The sequence below is a fragment of the Rutidosis leptorrhynchoides genome, unplaced genomic scaffold, assembly GCF_046630445.1.
Source record: "Rutidosis leptorrhynchoides isolate AG116_Rl617_1_P2 unplaced genomic scaffold, CSIRO_AGI_Rlap_v1 contig84, whole genome shotgun sequence".
Taxonomy (NCBI): Eukaryota; Viridiplantae; Streptophyta; class Magnoliopsida; order Asterales; family Asteraceae; genus Rutidosis; species Rutidosis leptorrhynchoides.
This window is the reverse complement of record NW_027266876.1, coordinates 42,320-62,992: the sequence shown is the minus strand read 5'-3', so window position 1 is coordinate 62,992 and position 20,673 is coordinate 42,320. Positions and strand designations below refer to the sequence as shown.

General features: G+C 37.2%; 3 protein-coding genes across 3 annotated transcripts; 1 reads left to right on the top strand and 2 right to left on the bottom strand.

The window, feature by feature from the left end:
* The first annotated feature begins 4,939 nt into the window (after window positions 1-4,939).
* Window positions 4,940-6,403, top strand: LOC139885165 (probable WRKY transcription factor 46). Its single transcript, XM_071869110.1, has 3 exons — window positions 4,940-5,208; window positions 5,325-5,456; window positions 5,806-6,403. The coding sequence occupies exons 1-3, from the start codon at window positions 4,940-4,942 to the stop codon at window positions 6,401-6,403; spliced, it is 999 nt and encodes a 332-aa protein (XP_071725211.1).
* Window positions 6,404-6,992: 589 nt separating this feature from the next.
* On the bottom strand, window positions 6,993-10,820 carry LOC139885164 (NADPH HC-toxin reductase 1-like). Its single transcript, XM_071869109.1, is given in 7 exon segments — window positions 6,993-7,299; window positions 7,301-7,383; window positions 8,761-8,906; window positions 9,656-9,739; window positions 9,853-10,005; window positions 10,122-10,223; window positions 10,715-10,820. Coding segments are annotated over 7 exon segments (981 nt in total).
* A 2,640-nt stretch (window positions 10,821-13,460) lies between these two features.
* LOC139885163 (hydroquinone glucosyltransferase-like) lies at window positions 13,461-20,327 on the bottom strand. The gene is made up of 2 exons (XM_071869108.1): window positions 18,919-20,327; window positions 13,461-13,515 (listed from the first exon to the last, which is right to left on the bottom strand). Exons 1-2 carry the CDS (start codon window positions 20,325-20,327, stop codon window positions 13,461-13,463), a joined length of 1,464 nt encoding a protein of 487 aa, XP_071725209.1.
* Between the last annotated feature and the right edge of the window lie 346 nt (window positions 20,328-20,673).

Sequence of the window (20,673 nt, the reverse complement as noted above, 5' to 3'; positions counted from 1 at the left end):
TTTGTTCGCTAAGTCATTTTACGTGTCACTCAGACCATTTTACGTGGCATTTCCCACAAATCAGAAACTGACACGTGTCAAAATGACTTGGTAAAAAATGGCACGTGGCACTTTGGACATCCACCTGATCATTAGACATGGAAAATCGGTTCATAATCGAACCGGTCTGGTTCAAAGACCATTCTCCTTCACCTGCGTTAAGTCGGACGGATCTCCGGTTTCGGCCGATGACGTGTTTCGGCCGATGACGTGTTCCGGCTTATATTCCCGATTATCTGTTGAGATGTTTCCGACCTCGCCTTCGCCGACCCTGACGACGTTTCCGGTGATTATGATTCGATGTCTTTTTTGCCTCCAATAAAGAAAATCTTTGTCGAGGAACCTTCATTGACGTAATTTAAAAAATGATTTTTAATTTATAGAAGGGATAAAATAGATATAGATTTCAACTCTTCAACATCACAATCTTTCGCCAAGTCATGAGAGCTTTGTTTCTTATGTGAGCTCCGACGAGTGGGTTTTGCAAGCATCATCATCGAGGTTTGCAGAACGACAGCGACTGTTCTAGCTCAAATCGAGCTTACAATGGAAGGAATTTGACGATGATAGAGCTACGGTGGACTGTGGCTTGCGATTGGAGGCTCGTGGACGAAGCTCAGAGAGCGTCGAAGCTGAATCGAGCGCGAGGTGGTACTCTTAGCTTCGGCGTGAAAGTGATCAAGAGGAAGAAGAAGGTAGAAGCAGCGTCGTATGAGTTGATACTAGCTCCAGAGCCAGGAAATGGTTCCACCTAGCTCCGGAGATAGGGAAACGCCCAGTTCTTACTGAAATAAGTTGAAATGTCGACATGATGTCCACATTGTGTCAACACACAATAACTTGTACGAGGCAGAAAATATATTCAGGGCATTAATTACACCAAGCCTCTCAACACTATAAATAGAGACCTCCCCTTCACAATTAAAAGACAGAAAAATATGGAGAAGCTCTGGACAAGAAGCTAAAGCAAGAAGAAGTCGTCACGCTGTCGGAATTTTGCCGCCTCGCATAAAGCACAAAGGCATAAGAGATCAAACCACCGCCTCGCATAAAGCACAAAGGCATAAGCGATCAAACCACCACCTCGCATAAAGCATAAAGGCACAAGAGAAGGAAATTCCACAATGGAGAAGACGAAGAAGAAGTTCAAACGAATACATAGTTGTCGTATCCCTACCTTTTGTTTAATGAAATTTAAATATTGAAGTTCTAATATAATGTGCCTCATTTATCGTGTATTTATGTTTTTATTCGTGTCTACAGATTGGCGAGGAGAACGACCACCTTTCATCCTTCGCTAGCAAACAACCCTACAAGATGACTAAGAGCAAGTTCAGCTTTGTTCCTAGCTCTAGTCATGTTCCTAGTTTTGTCGTTGCTACCATATGGCTCAACTGTTGATGTGTCTGGTTCTGTTGATGTGTCTAGCTCCCTTTTCGTGCCTAGCTCTGTTGTTGTTCCTTGTCCCAGTTTTGTTCCTAGCCCCAACTATGTCGTTGCTACATATGGCTCGACTATTGTTGTGCCTGGCTCTGTTTCCAATGCTGCCACTAGCTCCAGCCTTCCACCTAGTTCCAGCGCTGCTACTACCTCCAGTCTAGGCCTTGGCTCCTACAAGAATCCGAAACTCGACACTTCCGGAATTGTTCCTGGCTCCGGTCATGCTCCGACCTCCGACTTTGCTCCAACCTTCGGCACCGTCCCAAGCTCTAGATTTACGTCAAGTCTCGGCATCTCTCTGCCATCCGGTGAAGCTCAAGGTCTCGGCATCTCAACGCCATGCGGTGGAGCACAACGTCTCGACCTCTCAATGCCATCCGGTGGAGCGCAACTTCTCGACCTCTCAACCTCATGCAGTGGGTCACAACGTCTTGGTCTCTCAAGAGCATCCAGTGGAGCATAAGGTCTCGACTCTCAACGCCGTCCGGTGGAGCACAAAGTCTCTGTAAGGCTCAAAGACTCGGCGTCTCTTCCTCATCCGGCTTTGCCCCAACAAGTGGGTACACTCGAAGCTTTAGCTTCACCTCGACTCTCGGCTTCGCTCCAACTTATGGCATTGTCCATCGGGGACTTGCCACCAATTCCTAAAGATGTATAAGAACCGCTAGGATGGGGTAAAATGGAAGGCTTCATAGAATTCTTCGACCGATTGTCCGTACTTACTTCGAAGAAAAGGCGAGCCACTCTCAAAGATTGAGGAATTCGACCTCATTGATCCTACCTCTAGGCGAAAGTTCAAGACTCGTAAAGTCATGTCGGGCGTCCGAATTAACTCGAAGATAAACCCTTTATTCCAAACCAATAATGTGGAAGAAAGTAAAGACTGCTCTCCAAGAATCGACTACCAGTCCAACTTCTCTTCGTCATGGGACTCCGCTAGCTTGTTTGCGGTTGGAGAAGAATGCTCAGAAACTATGGTCAACTCATGAAAGTCGTACTCGAAAACATTATGAAAGACATGCAAGAGACGATGCTAAGAACGTTGGAGGAAATATTGACAGTCATAGGCTTATCTCATGAGTCATCGGACGGAACTTCTAGAAGTGCCAATAAAAGGCCAATCAACTTAGAAGACAAAGTTTCGAGCCAAAGGTCAATCTAGGCAAAGATTTGATCACCACCAATTCAACCGCTGAGCAAGCAACTACATTAGACACTAACAATCCTGCCCTACTAAAGTTACTAGAACAAGTGCTCACTAAATGGGAATCCGCCATCACGAAGCAAGCTATGGTTTATGTGAAGCCGTACACATCAAGAATTGATGCCCTCCGGTTTCTGGCAAGTACCAACCTCCGAATTTTAATGCATTTGATGGAAAGGAAAGCACAAGGCAACATCTAGCCCACTTCATGGAAACATGTAATAATGTCGGCACTTACGGAGACATCTTGGTCAAGCAATTCGTCCGTTCGTTAAGAGCAAATGTATTTGAATGGTACACAAATCTTCAACTAGAATTTATCGACTCTTGGGCGGAGCTCGAGCTGGAGTTCCTCAGCAATTTCTTTAGCATCCGGAGCAAAATCACCAACCTGGAATTAGCCACCACATCCCAACGAGAGAGAGAGCCGGTCTTCGACTTTATCCAGCAGTGGAAATCGCTTAGTATGAGTTGTGTGGAGAAAATCCTTGAAAGCAAAGCAATCACGATGTGCATGGCGGGAATAATCTACAAGATCAAGATTATATAACTTCAATTTAGGCCCAAGACGTTCGAGGAACTCTATGAAATCGAAGCAACAAACATGAGTGAAGATGCAAGAATGAATGCCAAGAAAGGTGAAGGTGCAAAAATTCCTGCTCAAGAAATAAGGCCATCCATGGCGACCATGCTCGGTCGAGATAGCCAAAATGCAGTCCCTCCACCTCGAAGCTACACTCGAAACCGAAACGCTCCGCGGAAAAAGCAAGGAAATAATTCTCGCGCTCTTCAAGAAAAGAAGGTTAAGGTTTATTCATTCTCAAACGAAGATGTTGAAGTCATGTTCGAAAAATGCCTGGAAACAAATCTCATTACTCTCTCTGATTCGAACGTCTGGAAGAGATTGGAAATGAGTTGAAATAAGTTGAAATGTCAAATGATGTCCTCATTGTGTCAACATACAATAACTTGTACGAGGGAGAAAATATATTCAAGGCATTAATTACACCAAGCCTCTCAACATTATAAATAGAGGCCTCCCCTTCACAATTGAAAGACAGAAAAATATGGAGAAGTTCTGGACAAGAAGTTAAAGCAAGAAGACGTTGTCACGCTGTCGCATAAAGCACATAAGCATAAGCGATCAAACCGCCGCCTCGCATAAAGCATAAAGGCACAAATGAAGGAAATGTCACAACGGAGAAGACGAAGTTAGCTAGCGTTGATCAAATGAATAAATAGTCATCGTATCCCTACCTTTTGTTTAAATTAAATTTAAATATTGAAATTCTAATAAAATGTGCTTCATTTATCGTGTATTCCGGATATTTCGCTTTGTATTTTTATTTGTGTATACTTAAAACATTCTTGAGATATCTTTTCAAAAAATGTTATTTACAAAAAATATTAACAAATTTTGAGTTCCTAAGTAGAATTTGTTGTAATTTTTTGTACATGTGTTTAATTTGTTTTCTTTAAAAATTAATAATAAGATTCATTTTTTTCTTGTCTAGGATCTTTAAAATGTGTTGAGAGGTCGTACTCCTGTCTATTAAGACTGGGGTCCATACAATATTTCTATGTTTAAATAATTAATTTTTAAAAATTACTCCATAAAATAAATTTAAAAAAAAAAGATTCATTCTCCTTCTTTGATCTGGTTAATTTAACATTTAACCATTACAACGGCCACCATTAAGCTAATTGAAACTCTATATTGAATGATCCTGAAAAATAAAAAATGGAAAATTTAAGACTGATAAGAAAAAATATGTCCGACATGACCCACACGTTTTGGTAAGTAAAAGCATAATTAAAGAGGCAAAATAGAAAAGCACACGTCAGAAAACGTACCGTACATGGTGACAAATCAAATGAAAAAAAGGCACTTTGGTCAAAAAAAATCAAATCAAAATGCATTTCAAAACAAAAGCAAACCGTTTACTCAGAATTTCTTCCCACATATATATATATATATATATATATATATAAACCATACACTCTCTCTTTAATTTACTCATATCGCAACTTCCCAACTCTTTCTCAAACATTTCTTCCCATTCGCTTCGCTTGTATAGTACACTGCCTAACTCTCACATATGATCCCCTCTTATAAGCTACACTTGTCTGCTTCAATAATATTATAAGCTTAATTATCTCTTCTCTTTTAATGCACATTGTATTTCTTCTCTTGGAATTAATTAAGCTATAGAAAATTGAAGTTTTTTGTGTGTGTGTGTGTTTTTTTTATTTTAAATGGAGATAGCGATAAGTATGGATCAAAAGAGTCTTATCAACGAGCTAAGGCAAGGGAAAGAGCTAGCAAACCAACTTAAGAATCATCTCAACCCTTGTTCCAGAAACGAGACTCGCCAATTCTTAGTTGAGAAGATACTTTCCACTTATGAAAATGCAATTTCCTTGCTCAACAATTCTACTAGTACCGTTCCTGCTCCGCCGCCGTCGTTTCCGAATTGTAGTGAGAGCTCTGATCTAGAAATTCTGACCAGAGAGATGATCATCATGTCTACATGAAAAGGTATCGATCTTCTTGCTAGCCTAATTTCAAAGTGTATAATTTTTTGATTCCGGAAAACAATATGGCTTATAAATCTTTGTTGGGATTTGTTTGGTTAATTAGGAAAATAATGCCTCAATGGACTGAGCAAGTTCAGGTATGCTCTGGGGATACCGATATCGGAGGATCTCTGGATGACGGCTACGGTTGGAGGAAATACGGACAGAAAGAAATTCTTGGATCTAAGTTTCCTAGGTAAGCAATTGTTTTTCACATGATCCACAATAAATTTTGACTATTTTTTCCCTTCATTTCACAATGTACATCTGATCTTTATCCATTGACATGAATGCAAAGTTCTGTTCATATATAGTCCTTCATTTCACAAGTGTTGGGTTTTTTTTTTAGTTGTTTGAGTAGTACTATTGTGATGCCAATTATTGGTACTATTGAATAGATAACTTTTTAAGCAACATTTAAGAATCAAGCTACAGTGGTCCATAGTCCATTAATATTTTCTTGATGCATCAGAAAATTTGTACTGCTCAGGCACAGCAACTTTGAAAAGATATTTATTCTAATTTTTCTTGGTTTTAATTTGCAGAGGATACTACAGATGCAGGCATCGCCACTCGCAAGGATGCTTGGCGACGAAACAAGTTCAGAGAAGTGATAAGGATTCTACGATTCTAGAAGTGTCGTATAGAGGAAGGCATACTTGTATATCGACTCCTACAAGTACTAATAAGCCATCTAAGACCACCCCTTGTTCACCATCTTCATTTGTGATTAATTCTGATTGGAAATTATACAATTCTCAACAAGAACAAAAACAAGAGCAGTCACAAGAATATTCAATTTTGAAGTCTACAACAACCAAGGAGGAAATATTCCCATCTTTCACATTTCCTAGTGCCGAGGTGGCTGACCAAGATATAAATAATAATCTAGTCAGCAATTCGATGCAGATAGAAGGATTTTCTCCATCTTTCATGATGTCGCATGATCAATATTCGGAATTTGGATCACTAGACCAGTACCATTATGTCCAGAACTCGGTAGAATATTCTGACCTCACCGGCGAAATGTTCTCAGCTCCGACTTCTGTCAATGATTCGCCAATTGGAGACATTGATTTCTCCTTAGTTAAGATGGAGTTTGTTCCGGATTTCTCTTTAGAAAATCCTGAATTCTTCTCTTGAATCTCGCTGTTATGTATGCCACAATAGGAATTGTAGCTAGTACTTGCTTAGAAATTCTAGAATTGCTTTAAAGAAACTGTCTAGAATTAGTACTACTATTTTCCACTTTTATGTTTATTTAGAAAATGCATGATTAAGGATAAGAAACAGAGTATTTAATTACACCATTGTTTAATCTTGGGTTCGACCATGAGTAATTTTTCAGAAGTAGGTAAAGGAAGCTAGAAACTTTAAATACTGTTGAGATTTGGTCTAAAAATATAAATTTGGATCACCCAATCTCCGGCAACAATTGAGAGATTCATCGAGAATCTTGTTGGTAGCATATTTGTATTCAAGCCTTGGTCAATAAGCCTTGTAGATCCCCACCGAATCTCTCTCTTTGGCACTTCTAGATACCCGGACGAAAAGAAAATAAATAAAATCAATTTCATTTGGTTAGGATTCAATTGAACAACAAATATTCACTTTCATATAAATATCTTTTTGAAATGTACCTAAAATCTAATGATAGGACCAAAAGATTGAAATCAAACTATATACTATCGAAGTGACAAGCATTTAGGGACGGAGAGAGTATTATATGTACTTACTCTGGTTTGATATGAAACTCAGGATGATTTTGCTGATGATAACTGGCAATATCTGCCGAGGAGACGTAGGAGCTAGCGCACAAGAATCTGCCAGGTTTAATCGAAGGATTCTAGGCACAGAAAATATGAGCTTCATTGCAATCATCAATATGTAATATTGGGACTTTTCCAAGCAATTCTTCCATGAACCTGAGTACAGTGTACATTACTCCATTGTTTAAGTGTGGAACTAACATTGCCAAGCTTAGAGGAGGACTTGATAGCAGTGTCTCCCCTCCAACAATGCCACATGCTAAGCTAATCCTCCACATTGTTACGATCCGATGATTTATTCGTTTCGAAGTTCAAAAGTTGTTTCTCCGACGTCGTCTTAGATTCTGCATATTCCTATCATTCATAATTCATTAGGATTAAAAGGAATCACTGATCAATTTTGTGTGTGTATATATATATATATATGCCCAATATCTACATTAACAAAACGACAATGTTTTCTCTAAAAATATGAATACTCAATGTTAAGACAAAATGGCAAATTGCATGGTCACTAATAGTTTGATCACGTGTGTAGACGAATCCGTGTGACGGAATAAATTGAAATTAATTTTTTTAGATAGTCTATACTACATAGATGAATGTTCAATCATTTATTTGGCATTTGTGTCAAAGTATGAATGTGAAATGGTAGGGCTTATAGTGGTGATTTGTGCATGAATGTACAAAGTCCCACATTGGAAATTCTCTAGAAACATAAGTCATTTATATAATGATTTGTGTATGTTGGAGTTTAAAGTGTATTGTAGAGGAAGTCTACAGGTTTCACATGTGCGCACCACTACCTCGCATGCTCGACCGATTTGGATATTGATTCGTGGATCATACTCGTTCAATTCGCTTATTTTTGGGATGAAGCCGGTTTGATTTTTGTCTATTTAATTAGGGAAATTTTATCTCTTAATTATGTATCCGTATTTAAGTGGGATTCGTCCATGAATTTTAGAGGGAGATTAGTCTCCTAGTGCAATTCGGTTTTGTCTCCTAATTTGATATGGATTTTATCTCCTAATTAATATCAAATTTAATCTTCTGTTGAATGGATTTTAATTGCGCAAGAACTGAAAAAAATTTGACTATCAAGTTTTGAATAGATAAGAGTGTAAAGTCCCAATGCGTCTAGGATTAGGAGTCTTGATTGCACTCCAAGTCAAATTCTTTGTGTCAAAAGGTTGGCTCATAACCCACCTGTCTTTCTGTCTTCTCTTTTCTTATGTCGTCGGAGAGTTTAGCTAGCGTAAGTCTCGCCCGAACTCCGATTATCTTGTGCTGGTTATTGCTGTTCATTCGGTTGTATCCTGGGAAGCTCTACGCCATTCAAACCGAAACACAGTACGGGGCGTAATACGCTTTAAGGAAAGCGATCTGATCGTGCTTCCGAATCAAATTTGCATCCTCTTTTCTTAAATCTTTATTTGTTTGTTTAATCGTTTATGCATGTGATGCTTTCATTATTTATGTTCAAATCATATGATTATATTCTTCTATTCACATGATTAATAATATTCAACGAATTATTCGGTATTCATTTGTCTCTTGCCAATCTAATTCAACTGTGCAAATTTTCCAAACACTCAATACTACTGCTAAAAGATTTGACAAGATGTATTCAATGCTTATCTTTACTATATATTATAATAATGAAAATTCCGCAAGTAAAGCCTTTCAAATAAAAAAGTCAAAAGAAAAAGAAATAATTTTGTCACGTACCGATAAATGGTTATTGGAAAATCGAAAGGGCAAGTGTAGAGGTGTCCAGCAAGTTTCATCCATGGAGTCCTTGAAACCACTCCCATCTTCTTTCCATGGCGAAGCTGAAACCACTGAAGCCGTATAAATCAACCTCTTTACACTTCCTTGAAAAAAAAAAAAAATTTTAGGGGGCGTTCAGTAGAGTCCAGTTTTCGAAAATTTCTCATTTTTCATAAAATTCTCATTTTTATTTGAAAATCCGTTCGATAGTCGAGTTTCGTTTTCGTTTTTCAAAAAATTCTCAGAAAAGTGAGATCTCCTTCGTCTCTCTCGCCATCGCCGCCGCTCCTCTCTCTCACCCAATCAAGTATGACGGACGACGAGGCAGTGGTTTCCGGTAGCCGCCGTTCGAGCTCGAGGAGCAGGGGCATCATCCCGTTTGGACGACGAGGCAGTGGTTTCCGGTAGCGGCTTCATCGTCGATGATGACGGCACTGGATATGGAGATGGGTGGTGTTTCACCAATCGACTCGTCGACAGAGGGGAAATCCAACTCGTTCGTCGGGACGGAAGAGTACGTGTCGCCGGAGATAATACAAGGGAAAGGACACGACTTCGCCGTCGATTGGTGGTGGTGGTGGCTGACGGAGGAATTGAATTTTGGGATGTTTGACTTATAAATTAGGGATTTTGACTTTTACGAATTAGAAAATTTGGACACTGAACAAGTTTTTAAAAAAAAATGAAAATGAGATGAAAATTAGTAGTTTTCGAAAAACGAAAACAAAACGAGAAATTTCCTTACTGAATGGGGCCCTTAAATTGTTATTATTACTATTTTGACAAGTTAGTCTACAAAGTTAAATGAACAAATGGTTATTCCTGAAAAAAAAAAATGGATCGGCGACAGTACCTGATTTGACACAAGATGATAAATTGCTATTTGCCCCAGCAAGTGCAGCTTCCGATATGTTTTTGAACTGTTGAAATTTAAATTAGACATATATCAAGAAATTGATCAGTTAATTTTTATCTAGATTGAATCTTGCAATTACTGGTAGAAAACATATATATATATATATATATATATACCTGATCATGGCCTATCAATATGTTGCAAGGGAGTGGCAACATGGAAAACAAACTTGCAGCCTTGCATAGCTTTCTCGAATTCAGCAGGAGTATAAATATCAGCTTGAAAAAAGACTAATCTTTTGTCTGCACCTGCTAAGCTCTTTAGAAGATTCACTTTGGACATATAATCTGGATTGATGGAGATATATATATATATATATTTGAAATCAATTAAATAAATTATCTATATTCACCACTCATACGGAGCAATTAATTAGTTATTAAAACGTCCTATAGAGAAATACCTAAGTTTCTGAGAGTAGCATGAACAGTGTAACCTTTCTCCAAGAGTTTCTTGACGAGCCAAGAGCCAATGTAACCAGCTCCTCCTGTTACACATACACTCGCTATTCCTATATTCTTAATTTACGGCTAAGTTTCAACCACTACAAGAAACAGAGAACAGCGTACTACGTGGAGATGCAGGAAATAAATAAAATTTTGTATTTGCCTATGACTATATATAATAATATTTTTTTTAAGTAAATAATTAACAATATTATTACTTGTCAATTATGTTCGACTTTCTATATTGGGAGATGCATCATCCCTCAAAGTTTTTTTCCCCACTATTGAAATATGGAGGGATTTTTGAGAATAATCTCAATTTTATATTAACTTGAGTTAATTCTTTATAAACCTATCTTGTTGTATTTATACTATAAGTTCTATACTAATATAAATATTAAAAGAGAAATTAGTACAGACTAGCTAATCGCTATCATACTTTTATCATGTAATTAGTATGGGTTTGAAATGACTTGAGTTGTTGAAGATATTTGTTCTATTCATGCCGATACTTGTGTAGGGAGAAGAAGAGGTCTTTAGCTTGTTTTACAAGCAATCTGGTGGAGAGGAGGCGAGTTGGGCCGAAGAGAAACGAGCCGGACGAGTTGGGCCGAGGCTGGAGCGAGCCCATCGCCAAGAAGAAGCGAAAACGACATTGTGCAGAGTAAGTCATCAAAACGGTGTCGTTCAGTGTGAGCAGAAGGAAAAATAATTGAAGGCAAAACGATGATGTTTGTTCTTCCATTTCTTCTTCTTTGTCTAACGGTTAGCCTCTTTTCAAATCGAAATCCCTAATTCTTTCTTCTCTTCTTTCTTCTCTTCTTTCTTCTCTCTTCCATTCCGATCGACTCGATCCCCACAACTTCAACATCTCCCACAAGCTGGACACTTCTGAGATCAAGAAGTCCAAGTTTGGATAGGAAATAACGAAATGTGGGTGCTCGTTGAGATTTGGTGAAGAAATCTGCTAGTTGAGATGCAGAGGCGATTGGGAGCAAGTTGATAGATCCTGCCTTCACCTGATCTCTTATAATGTGACAATCAATGTATGTGTGTTTCGTTCATTCATGGAAAACGGCGTTAAGGGCAATGTGGATTGCAGATTGGTTGTTACGGTGTAAGAGAGTGGCTTGGGGGTGTTGAGATGTTTAAATCTCCGAGAAGATACCTGAGCCATGTAAACTCACAAGATACAATTGCCAGTGCTCGATATTTAGCTTCCGTTGAGGAACGAGATACGGTGGACAGCTTCTTCGATTTCCAGGATATGATGGCATCTCCAAGAAATACACAAAAATCAGTGACTAACCTTCTCGTCAAAGGGCTCTCTGTCCAGTCTGCATCAGAATAAGATTGGAGTTGTAAATCGTTCTTGGAAGGAAAAAACAAGCCTTTCCCTAGCGCATTTTTCAGGTATCTCAATATTCTATTTCCAGCTTGTAGATGTGCTTCTGTGGGTTCTGACAGAAACTGGGAAAGATGTTGTGTGTTTTGTGAGATGTCTGGTCTTGTGTGAGTGAGGTATAGAAGTTTACCAATTAGGGTCCTGTAAATTGAGGCATCTGGGAGCTTAGGTGAATTTTCAAAAAAAAATCCACACCATAGAACATAGGTGTAGAAGATGGTTTGCAACCAATGAAACATGTGTCTGCAAGCATTTTCAGAGTGTATTTTTTTTGGCACATGTGTATTCCTATTTGTGATCTGGCAATTTCAAAACTTATGAAGTATTTTAAATTTCTTAAGTCTTTAATGTTGAATTAGCTGTGAAGATAGACTTTTGTTTTCTTTATCTCCCCAATATGATTTCCTGCAATGATTAGATAATCTACATATATCAATATTACAGTGAATGAATCATCTTGAGTCTTCGTGAAGAGGGAATGATCTGAGGGAGATTGTCTGAAACCAATATTGATGAGTGCTACAGATAGCTTAAAGTTCTATTGTCTGCTAGCTTGTTTGAGACCATGGAGTGATTTTGTGAGTTTGCAAATCTTGTATGTAGGAATGTTAGAACCTTGAGGTGGCTTTATGTAAATCTCCTCATCTAAATCTCCATGTAGGAAAACATTATTGATGTCAAGTTGTGTAAGATGCCAATTTTTGGTTGTTGCAATAGTGAGTAGGAGTCTTATAGTTGTATATTTAGCCATAGGTGAGAAGGGTTCTGAGTAGTCAATCCCTTCTTTCTGTGTGTATCATTTTGCAACAAGTCTTGCTTTGTGTCTTTCAATTGAACCATCTGATTTATGTTTCAACTTGAAAACCCACTTGCAGCCAATAGCTTTCTTTCCTTTAGACAGATCAGTGACCAACCATGTTTGATTATCAGAAAAAGCTTTCAACTCAGTTTCTATGGTTTTTTTCCACTCTTTATCTTTCATGGTTTGTTTAAAATTGAATGGTTCTTTTTGACAATAAATGTTTAATATGAATACAAGATGTTGATGAGAAAATTTGAAAAAACAAAATAATTAGTGACAGAATGAGGTGTACCTGAAATTGGAATACAGCTTGAATCCTTGAGGAATGATACATGATCTTATTTTGCCAAAAGTTGGACTAGATTACAGTGATAATCTTATAGATGTTTAGGTGTAAACTTATTTCTAGTAGTTTTTCTAATTACATGTTCTACTGAATGTGCAGGTTGTTCATTCTCATTCTCATTCAAGGGAACAGAAAAATATCAGCTGAGGGTTCTATGGTCACAGAGAGATCTAATGCAGGTGAATTTTTAGTCCTTATTGATAGTATCAAACATAGATCATCTAAATCTACTTTAGGTCCATCATAAGGAAATATATGTTCATGAAACACAACAATCCGAATTGAATGCTATGACTGTCTAAATGCAGTACTTTCTAGCCTTTTCTACCATCCTAACAGTATGTATTTAGATTATCTAGAAGTGAACTTAGTCTTGTTCTTATCTAATGTAGATATGAAACACAAAGATCCAAAAACTCTTAGATGTGATATGTCAGGAATTTTGTTAAGCAGCAATTCATAGGGTGTTTTGTTATTCAAAATTGGTGTTGGTGTTCTATTTATTAAATGGATGGTATGGGATATTGCATAACTCCAAAATTTTAGAGGTAGCTTACTCTGAAATAGTAATGCTCTTCCAACATTCAGGATGTGTTGATGCTTTCTCTCCACTCTTCCATTCTGTTCAGGACACTCTACACAAGAAATTTCATGCAAAATACCATGTGATGCATAGAAATTAAAATCATTAAACTCTTGTCCATTGTCACTTCTAATAGCCTTTATCTTTTTGTCAAATTGAGTTAAGATTGGCTGATAAAAATGTGCAATATGCTCTCTTGTTTCTGATTTAGCTTTAATTAAGAAAATCCATGTATGTCTGCTTAAATCATCTATAATGGTAAAAAAATATTTGTATCCTTGTATAGATGGAATGACAGGACCCCATGTATCCATGTGAACAAGATCACAACTAGATTTAGCAATTAAATGACTGATAGGAAATGTGAGCTTTTTCTGTTTAGCATAATGATAGATATCACAGACATGATTTTGATTAAACTTGACATTTTCATTAATAGATTTGAAGGAGGATAATCTGGCATTAGACGGATGACCAAGTCTAAAATGTCAGATATCAAAATTATCCCTAGATTTTTCTTCTATTATATTAACATATGAGAATTTTCCATTCACATCATTCCTAAGATTGACAAAACAATCTGTCAAGTTCACAAAATATAGTCCATGTTTTTGCTCAGCTGATCAAATCATCCTCATTGAATTCAGGTCATGCATAAAACACTTTTTAGAGTACACCATCAACACACAGTTATAATCTTTTGTCAATTTGTTTGCTGAAATCATATTGATGGCAAATTCTAGGATATACAGGACATTAAACAAAGTGATTGTCTGTGTTAGCTCTATAATTCCTATATGAGTTGCTGCAATGAAATGCTTGTTTGGAAGTTGAATGCTATGATTTGAAATAGGATATAGAGTTTTAAAAAAATCTTTTGAACAGTATATCTGTTGCACCTGTGTCCAACAATCATGAAAATTTTGAAATTTGTGAGTTTTTCAGTGAAAACTTACCATTGGAATTGTTGGATGTGCTGGCCATGTTACTCATAGAAACTTGAGATTAAAAATTTGACTGAGCTTGCCTTTTCAGGCAATCATATTCCTCTTGAGAGATAGAGATGGTGGAAGCACTTTGCTGAACTTCTCCTTCTGCTGCAGTTGCCAGATTGATGGCTGTATTTTTAGTAAACTTAAAGTTTGAAGGGAAGCCTACCAACCTGTAGCATTTTGCAGCAATGTGCCCTATTTTTCCATAATGAGAACTGATGGGTTTCCCTTCAAGAATTTTCTTGTAAGGAGGGTGAGTTTAAGTCTGCTTTGGAGGTTTACCAGAAGAGAAGGCTGCAAGAGTTGGTTTATCAGTTTCTTGAGGTGAGATATTTTGTCTTTCAAACTAAGCCACAGTGGCATATACTTTTTGTAGAGAATGAATGGGATCCAGCATCATGATAGTTAACCTTGTTTGAGCATAGACAACATTTAGACCTTTTAGGAATCTAATTATCTTATCATTCTCATAATAGTCAGAAATGATCTTGAGTGTTTTACATTCACACTTGATAGCACATTGACATTCAAGAATAGGCCTCAAATCATCAAATTCATCCTATAGTGTCCTCATCTTAGTGTAGTAATCTGAAATGTTGAGATCTCCCTGTTTCAGAAGATAGATTTCTTCTTGTACATCTAATATCCTAGAAAAATTTATCTTAGAAAACCTAGCTTGCAAATCTTTCCACATCTCTTTTACTGTGTGAAACCTTGAGATGCTAGGTTTGATGGAGGGGAGGACTGAATTCATTATCCAGCAAGAGACAATGATGTTACATTTGTCCCAGTCATCAAAAAATTGGTCATCTTCTTCAGGTTTGTTGATTCAGCTATTAACAAAGCCAAACTTAACCTTGGATCTATGGGCCATTTTCATAGCCCTAAACCATGTATGGTAGTTATTGTTGTTAAGTAGAGGTGAGACAAGAGCTTGAGTGGGGTTTTCACTTGAATGAAGGTAAAAGGCAGAAGATGGAGACAAATTCTGATTTGAACTAGTAATATTGGAAGAGTTGTTTTCAATTTTGGCCATGATTTAGAGATAAAGGTGAGGGTTGATTTTCTGAAGTGAGTGTTGATGAGTTCAAGTTTTAAACTACAAACTAAGAATTCTCAATTGACTATAGATATCATATTTAAATATAGAAGGATTTTTTAGAATAATCTCAGTTTTATATTAATTTGAATTAATTCCTTACAGGCCTATCTTGTTGTATTTATACCACAAGTTTTATACTAATGTAAATATTAAAAGAGAAATTAATACAAACTATCGAATCACTTGCCATACTTCTATCATGTGATTACTACGGGTTTGGAATGACTTATGTGATTAGTATGGGTTTGGAATGATTTGAGTTGTTGAAGATATTTATTCTAATCATGCCCATACCTGTGTAGGAAGAAGAAGAGGTCTTTAGCTTGTTTTACAAGCAATCTGGTGGAGAGGAGGCGAGTTGGGCAGAAGAGAAACGAGCTGGACGAGTTGGGCCGAGGCTGGAGCGAGCCCATCGCCAAGAAGAAGCAAAAACGGCGTCGTACAGAGTAAGTCATCAAAACGGTGTCGTTCGGTGTGAGCGGAAGGAAAAATAATTTAAGGCAAAACGATGCCATTTTGTTCTTCCATTTCTTATTCTTTATCTAACGGTTAGTCCTCTCTTCAAATCGAAATCCCTAATTCTTTCTTCTCTTCTTTATTTTCTCTTCCATTCCGATCGACTCGATCCCCAAAATTTCAACACCCACCTCACGTGTATATATAGAAAATTCATTTATTCATTTCCATTCACGAATTTTGCAACGTAATCTTTATTGTTTCCTCCATGATTTGAAAGCTGCCTTCCTTTCATTTAAGCTTATTTTAATTTATCTGTTGCCTTTAAATGCTTAATACATTTTCAAAAAATTGGTAAGTAATATTATTATGATCTTCTCTAATAACAAGAATTTCCAAGCTGTTAGCATACAAAAATAAAGTTTAAATAATATATTTTCAGATATATTAATAAAATTCACTAGGACTGGAGCTAAACAAGGCTGGTTGGGGTTCTGCTGGAATGAGTAATAAATGGATTTGGGCTTTAGAATAAAAGAACCCAACTAGATCTTGATCAAAGACCAGCCCACGTATTACTGGGCTCTAGATTTAGTTTCAGCCCATTTATTAATGGTAGCTTTTGGAAAGAGTGGGATGGTGGTCCCCACTGCCTACGTTTTCTTCTAGATGTAAAATGATGGCTTGAATCATTGTCACATTGACGAGGAGATCTATTTATCTATTCTCGAAATGAGTAGTTTCAAAGGAATCGACTTTCTTTCCTCTACTCGATCGAGTAGCCTTTTGAAACCAAACATGGCCTTACAGATTTTATATATGATGTTAGTTTAATGAATCTATATAAGTCACACGTGGTGGGCTGTGGTGTGGCTATCATATATACAAATAAAATAAACTAAGCTCGATCATTTGAAAACGAATAAATACGACTTTTAATTGATGTCGTCTACTTATAGCTTCATAGATCTATCCGACAATCCGTATAGCATTACAATACTTAATGTCATGCTTAGTTCACATAACCACCGGTTCAAAGAAATAACTCAATCGGGAAAAAAACGTTTTACTTGATGAATCAGATTTTTAGTGAGTTTATTTATCATTATCTAAAAAATGCTTGCTAATGAGAGAATGTCGCATCATGTTCTTGATACTAACGAATAGTGATTTTATAAGAATCCTTTCTAGGTAAATACTCTATGCATGACCTTTCTATCCATCTCCGTCCCACTCTGTATTGGTATTATAATTTATTGTTTTTTTTTTTTTTTTTTTAAGCCTCACGATATATCCGTACAGTCGATAATCAAAAAAGAAGACGAATTTCTATTTCGATTGTAAAATACATGAAACGGTAACCTAGTATTCTTTTTCTTTTCTGTCAACATCAATATATCCCACCGCAAAACTCCCTATACCGATGATCTCTAAATTAATTTGAAGTCAATATCCATGTGGCCATCACCAAACAATTTGGCTGTGACTAGCAATTTAATAATAATCTAGTTACTTTTTTATTTTTATTAAAGTGTAGCCTGATTTACTTTTACAAGTAATTATTGAGGTGTGATTAGGCATATATATTTTTAATAGATCGGGCTTATCTATAACCACAGATTAAAAAAAAAAAACGCATTATTATCATCAAATAGATAAACTAATGAAATGAAATGCTTTTACACTCTATTGAGTGACCCTAAATTTATATATTGCCATTGAGACCTATAGTTCTTTTTTGTGTACAAAGTTAATCACGCAACAGTTTCATATATTGGACTTCTATTAGTGTCTATATATACGCCACTTATTATAAGGTAGGGTCGCTCTAGAGAAATGGTGGGTTGCACGGTACAAAATATATATATATATATATATATATGAGGTGGTCCATATTAAAAGATATAGCTTATCCAAAATGATTTTATCGTATACTACTTGTTACTAGGATTTTTGAAACGATGCTGGTAATATATATATATGACTTGTTTAATTTTTTACGTGATTGTTTGGCTTCGACTCCTTTATTACGAGTATAAACATTAATCTCAATCGTCGAGCACGATGACTCCTTCTTTAAGAGCTCGTTACGAGAAAATAAACATTGACGAAAGAGCTCATAACTCATAAGCTAAAGTTATGAGTATTTTGGATCATGGATGACTCCGTCATGCCGTACGTGTAACATATTTAATATTTGCAAAAAAATTAATAAGGATGAAAAGAACATGGCTAGAACTTATACGCAATAGGTTATAAATTTGCATATATATTTTTAAAAAATTTAACACTCCATTAAAGAACGGATACATAAGATTTCTCATTCCTGCACGTCTTGGACTGTAAATAAATAGTAATTTTTTAATGTAATACAGTACTAGTTAAAAAGAAATTAAAAAAAAAAAAAATCAAATATTTAGTCAAACAAAATTAAAAGTATCATGAGTATACAGCAATGTAAAGTCTATACCTAGCTTATGTAAGTTTGGTTGGTTTAGAGAATTTGCGCAGGAAATTACTTTCTTAATTTGACGTAAGAGAGAAAATTATAACTTTATTAGTTCGTGGATTCGGTTGATAATCCACATCTAAACTAATCAATCAGCACCCTTACATTACATTTACATATATACTGTTTTGAAAATTTGTTTAATTGGAGTATCAAATACTAAAAATCAGATCAGGATGAACTATGAAGTACGTAATTAAATTTAGAAGCTTCTTCTCTTGTCAATGGCACCTCCACCCACTTCAATGGAGCTTAGTGTCCACCACTTTTATTGTGATGTAACAAATTTCTAAAATTTCTCCATATCTGGGTCCCTTTCCCCTCTAATTGATTGCCTCTCTGTATTGCAAAATATAAATTTGTTTATTTGACATCAACTTTTAATTGGATATTTTATCTAGAGTAAATGAGATCTTGATTTGTAAATAAAGTTGTAAAAATATTAACAGAATATGTTGCCATATGATAATGCCTAACTTTTTATACGAGTGCTGTACTCCAACCACTTTGTAGCAATCAAACAACAAAGCAATATAATCGAGCACGACTTTAATTGCTGCTTTTTGGAGTTTTCCATTTGTGAGCCAACTCGGCGAGTGCTTTTGCCGATGATCCATCTTGACTCAGTACGTGTGAAGCAGAATCCTTCAAGTCCTTCATCTTGTAACGAACTCGTTTACCATCTTCACCCTCCATTAAAGCTTTCACCACTTTTGCAATTTCATGTCTTTCGATCAAGCCGGTTTGAGGATTAGAATTGACCGGAATTCCTACTTTGACGTCTTGCGTCAATATGATGGAATTCATTTTCTGTTCGGCGTAGAGTGGCCACGTAATTAACGGCACGCCGTTAAAGACGCTCTCCAGAGTCGAATTCCAACCGCAGTGAGATAAGAACCCACCAGTCGAACCGTGGCTTAGTATTTGAACTTGGGGGGCCCACGAATCGACGACAAACCCACGGCCTTTGGTCCGGTCCAAGAATCCTTGTGGTAGGAATCGAAATGTGTCGTCTTTGCTCTGGGCGTCGAAATACGTGGCGTTGGCTACATCATCGTTCGGACTCCTAACGACCCACACGAATCTCTGTTCGCTCATTTCCAATCCGAAGGCTAATTCGGTAAATTGAGATGAAGAGAGGGTCCCACCGCTCCCAAACGAGACGAACAGAACCGATCCATGGGGCTGATCATCCAACCACTTCAAAGACTGTGACCTGTCAACTTTGTCTCCTGGGTGATCCATATTGACCAACGGTCCGACCGGATAAATTGGTGGTTTTCCCGGTTCGACCTTCATTAATTCCTTGATTGCTCCTGGCTCCAAATCCATAAAGCTGTTCTCAATTATACCCTCTGCCAATCTATACCTCTTTGCATGGTGGATAAGCCATTTGTAGGCATCGTTTGTCCTGTCTTGAACCGGGTCGAGCAAATATTTTCCATGAACCGGTATGCAACCGGGAATAGTAATCGGTTCGGGCCAGTCTCTGTATTCGCAATCGACAATTTCGTCAAGCTTTGGCAAGTGAAGAAACAGAGACAAACACGTGGCCGTCGATGGGTAGAAAATATACGGCGAGATATCAAGTTCCTTGGCGACATCAAAAGCGTCGGTGCCGAAAAGATCAACCACTAACGCCGTCGGCGAATTTCCGTTTGCAATTAACGAATTCAACGCATCGCGGAGCGAAGACAGAGAGCGGGCGACTGTTAGGGAGATAATTGTCTCGATTCTCGCATCTGGTGCGACGTCGTTTAAGTCTGCCTGAGGAAGGAAGACGGAGGTTATGGCGGGAGGAAGGCTGTCGAGAGTGGATTTTTGAGATTTTGAAGGAGATGGAGCGTCTAATGGAATTATGAAAGTGACTTGGAAATTGTGGCAATGAACGAGTCGTTTGGCGAACTCGGCGAGTGGAATCAGGTGACCCATACCTGGACTCGGAAGAATAGCTATGTGCGGTGCCATGGCTGTGAATGAAATTCAATAAATTTAATTTTGGTGGTGGGTTATGGTGGAAGAGAGAGAGAGACGAATGGCGGGTATATATAGAGGCTGTTTGTGCATGTATGTAGAAGAAGAAGTTGGGTTTGGGAAGGTTTTTGTTTGGAAGTGCTATATGTGTGTGTGGTTTGATTTTTCTTACTTTCATTTGTTGTTTTGTATTAAATTACTAATTCGTGATCACGAAATTAATAATTCCCACTAATTCCTGAACAAGGCAGATGCAAAGTACATTTAGGCTGATTAGCCAGATAAAGTATATTGTTGAGCTGTTCGGTATATCTTGGAAGATTTTCATTTCAAAATAAAT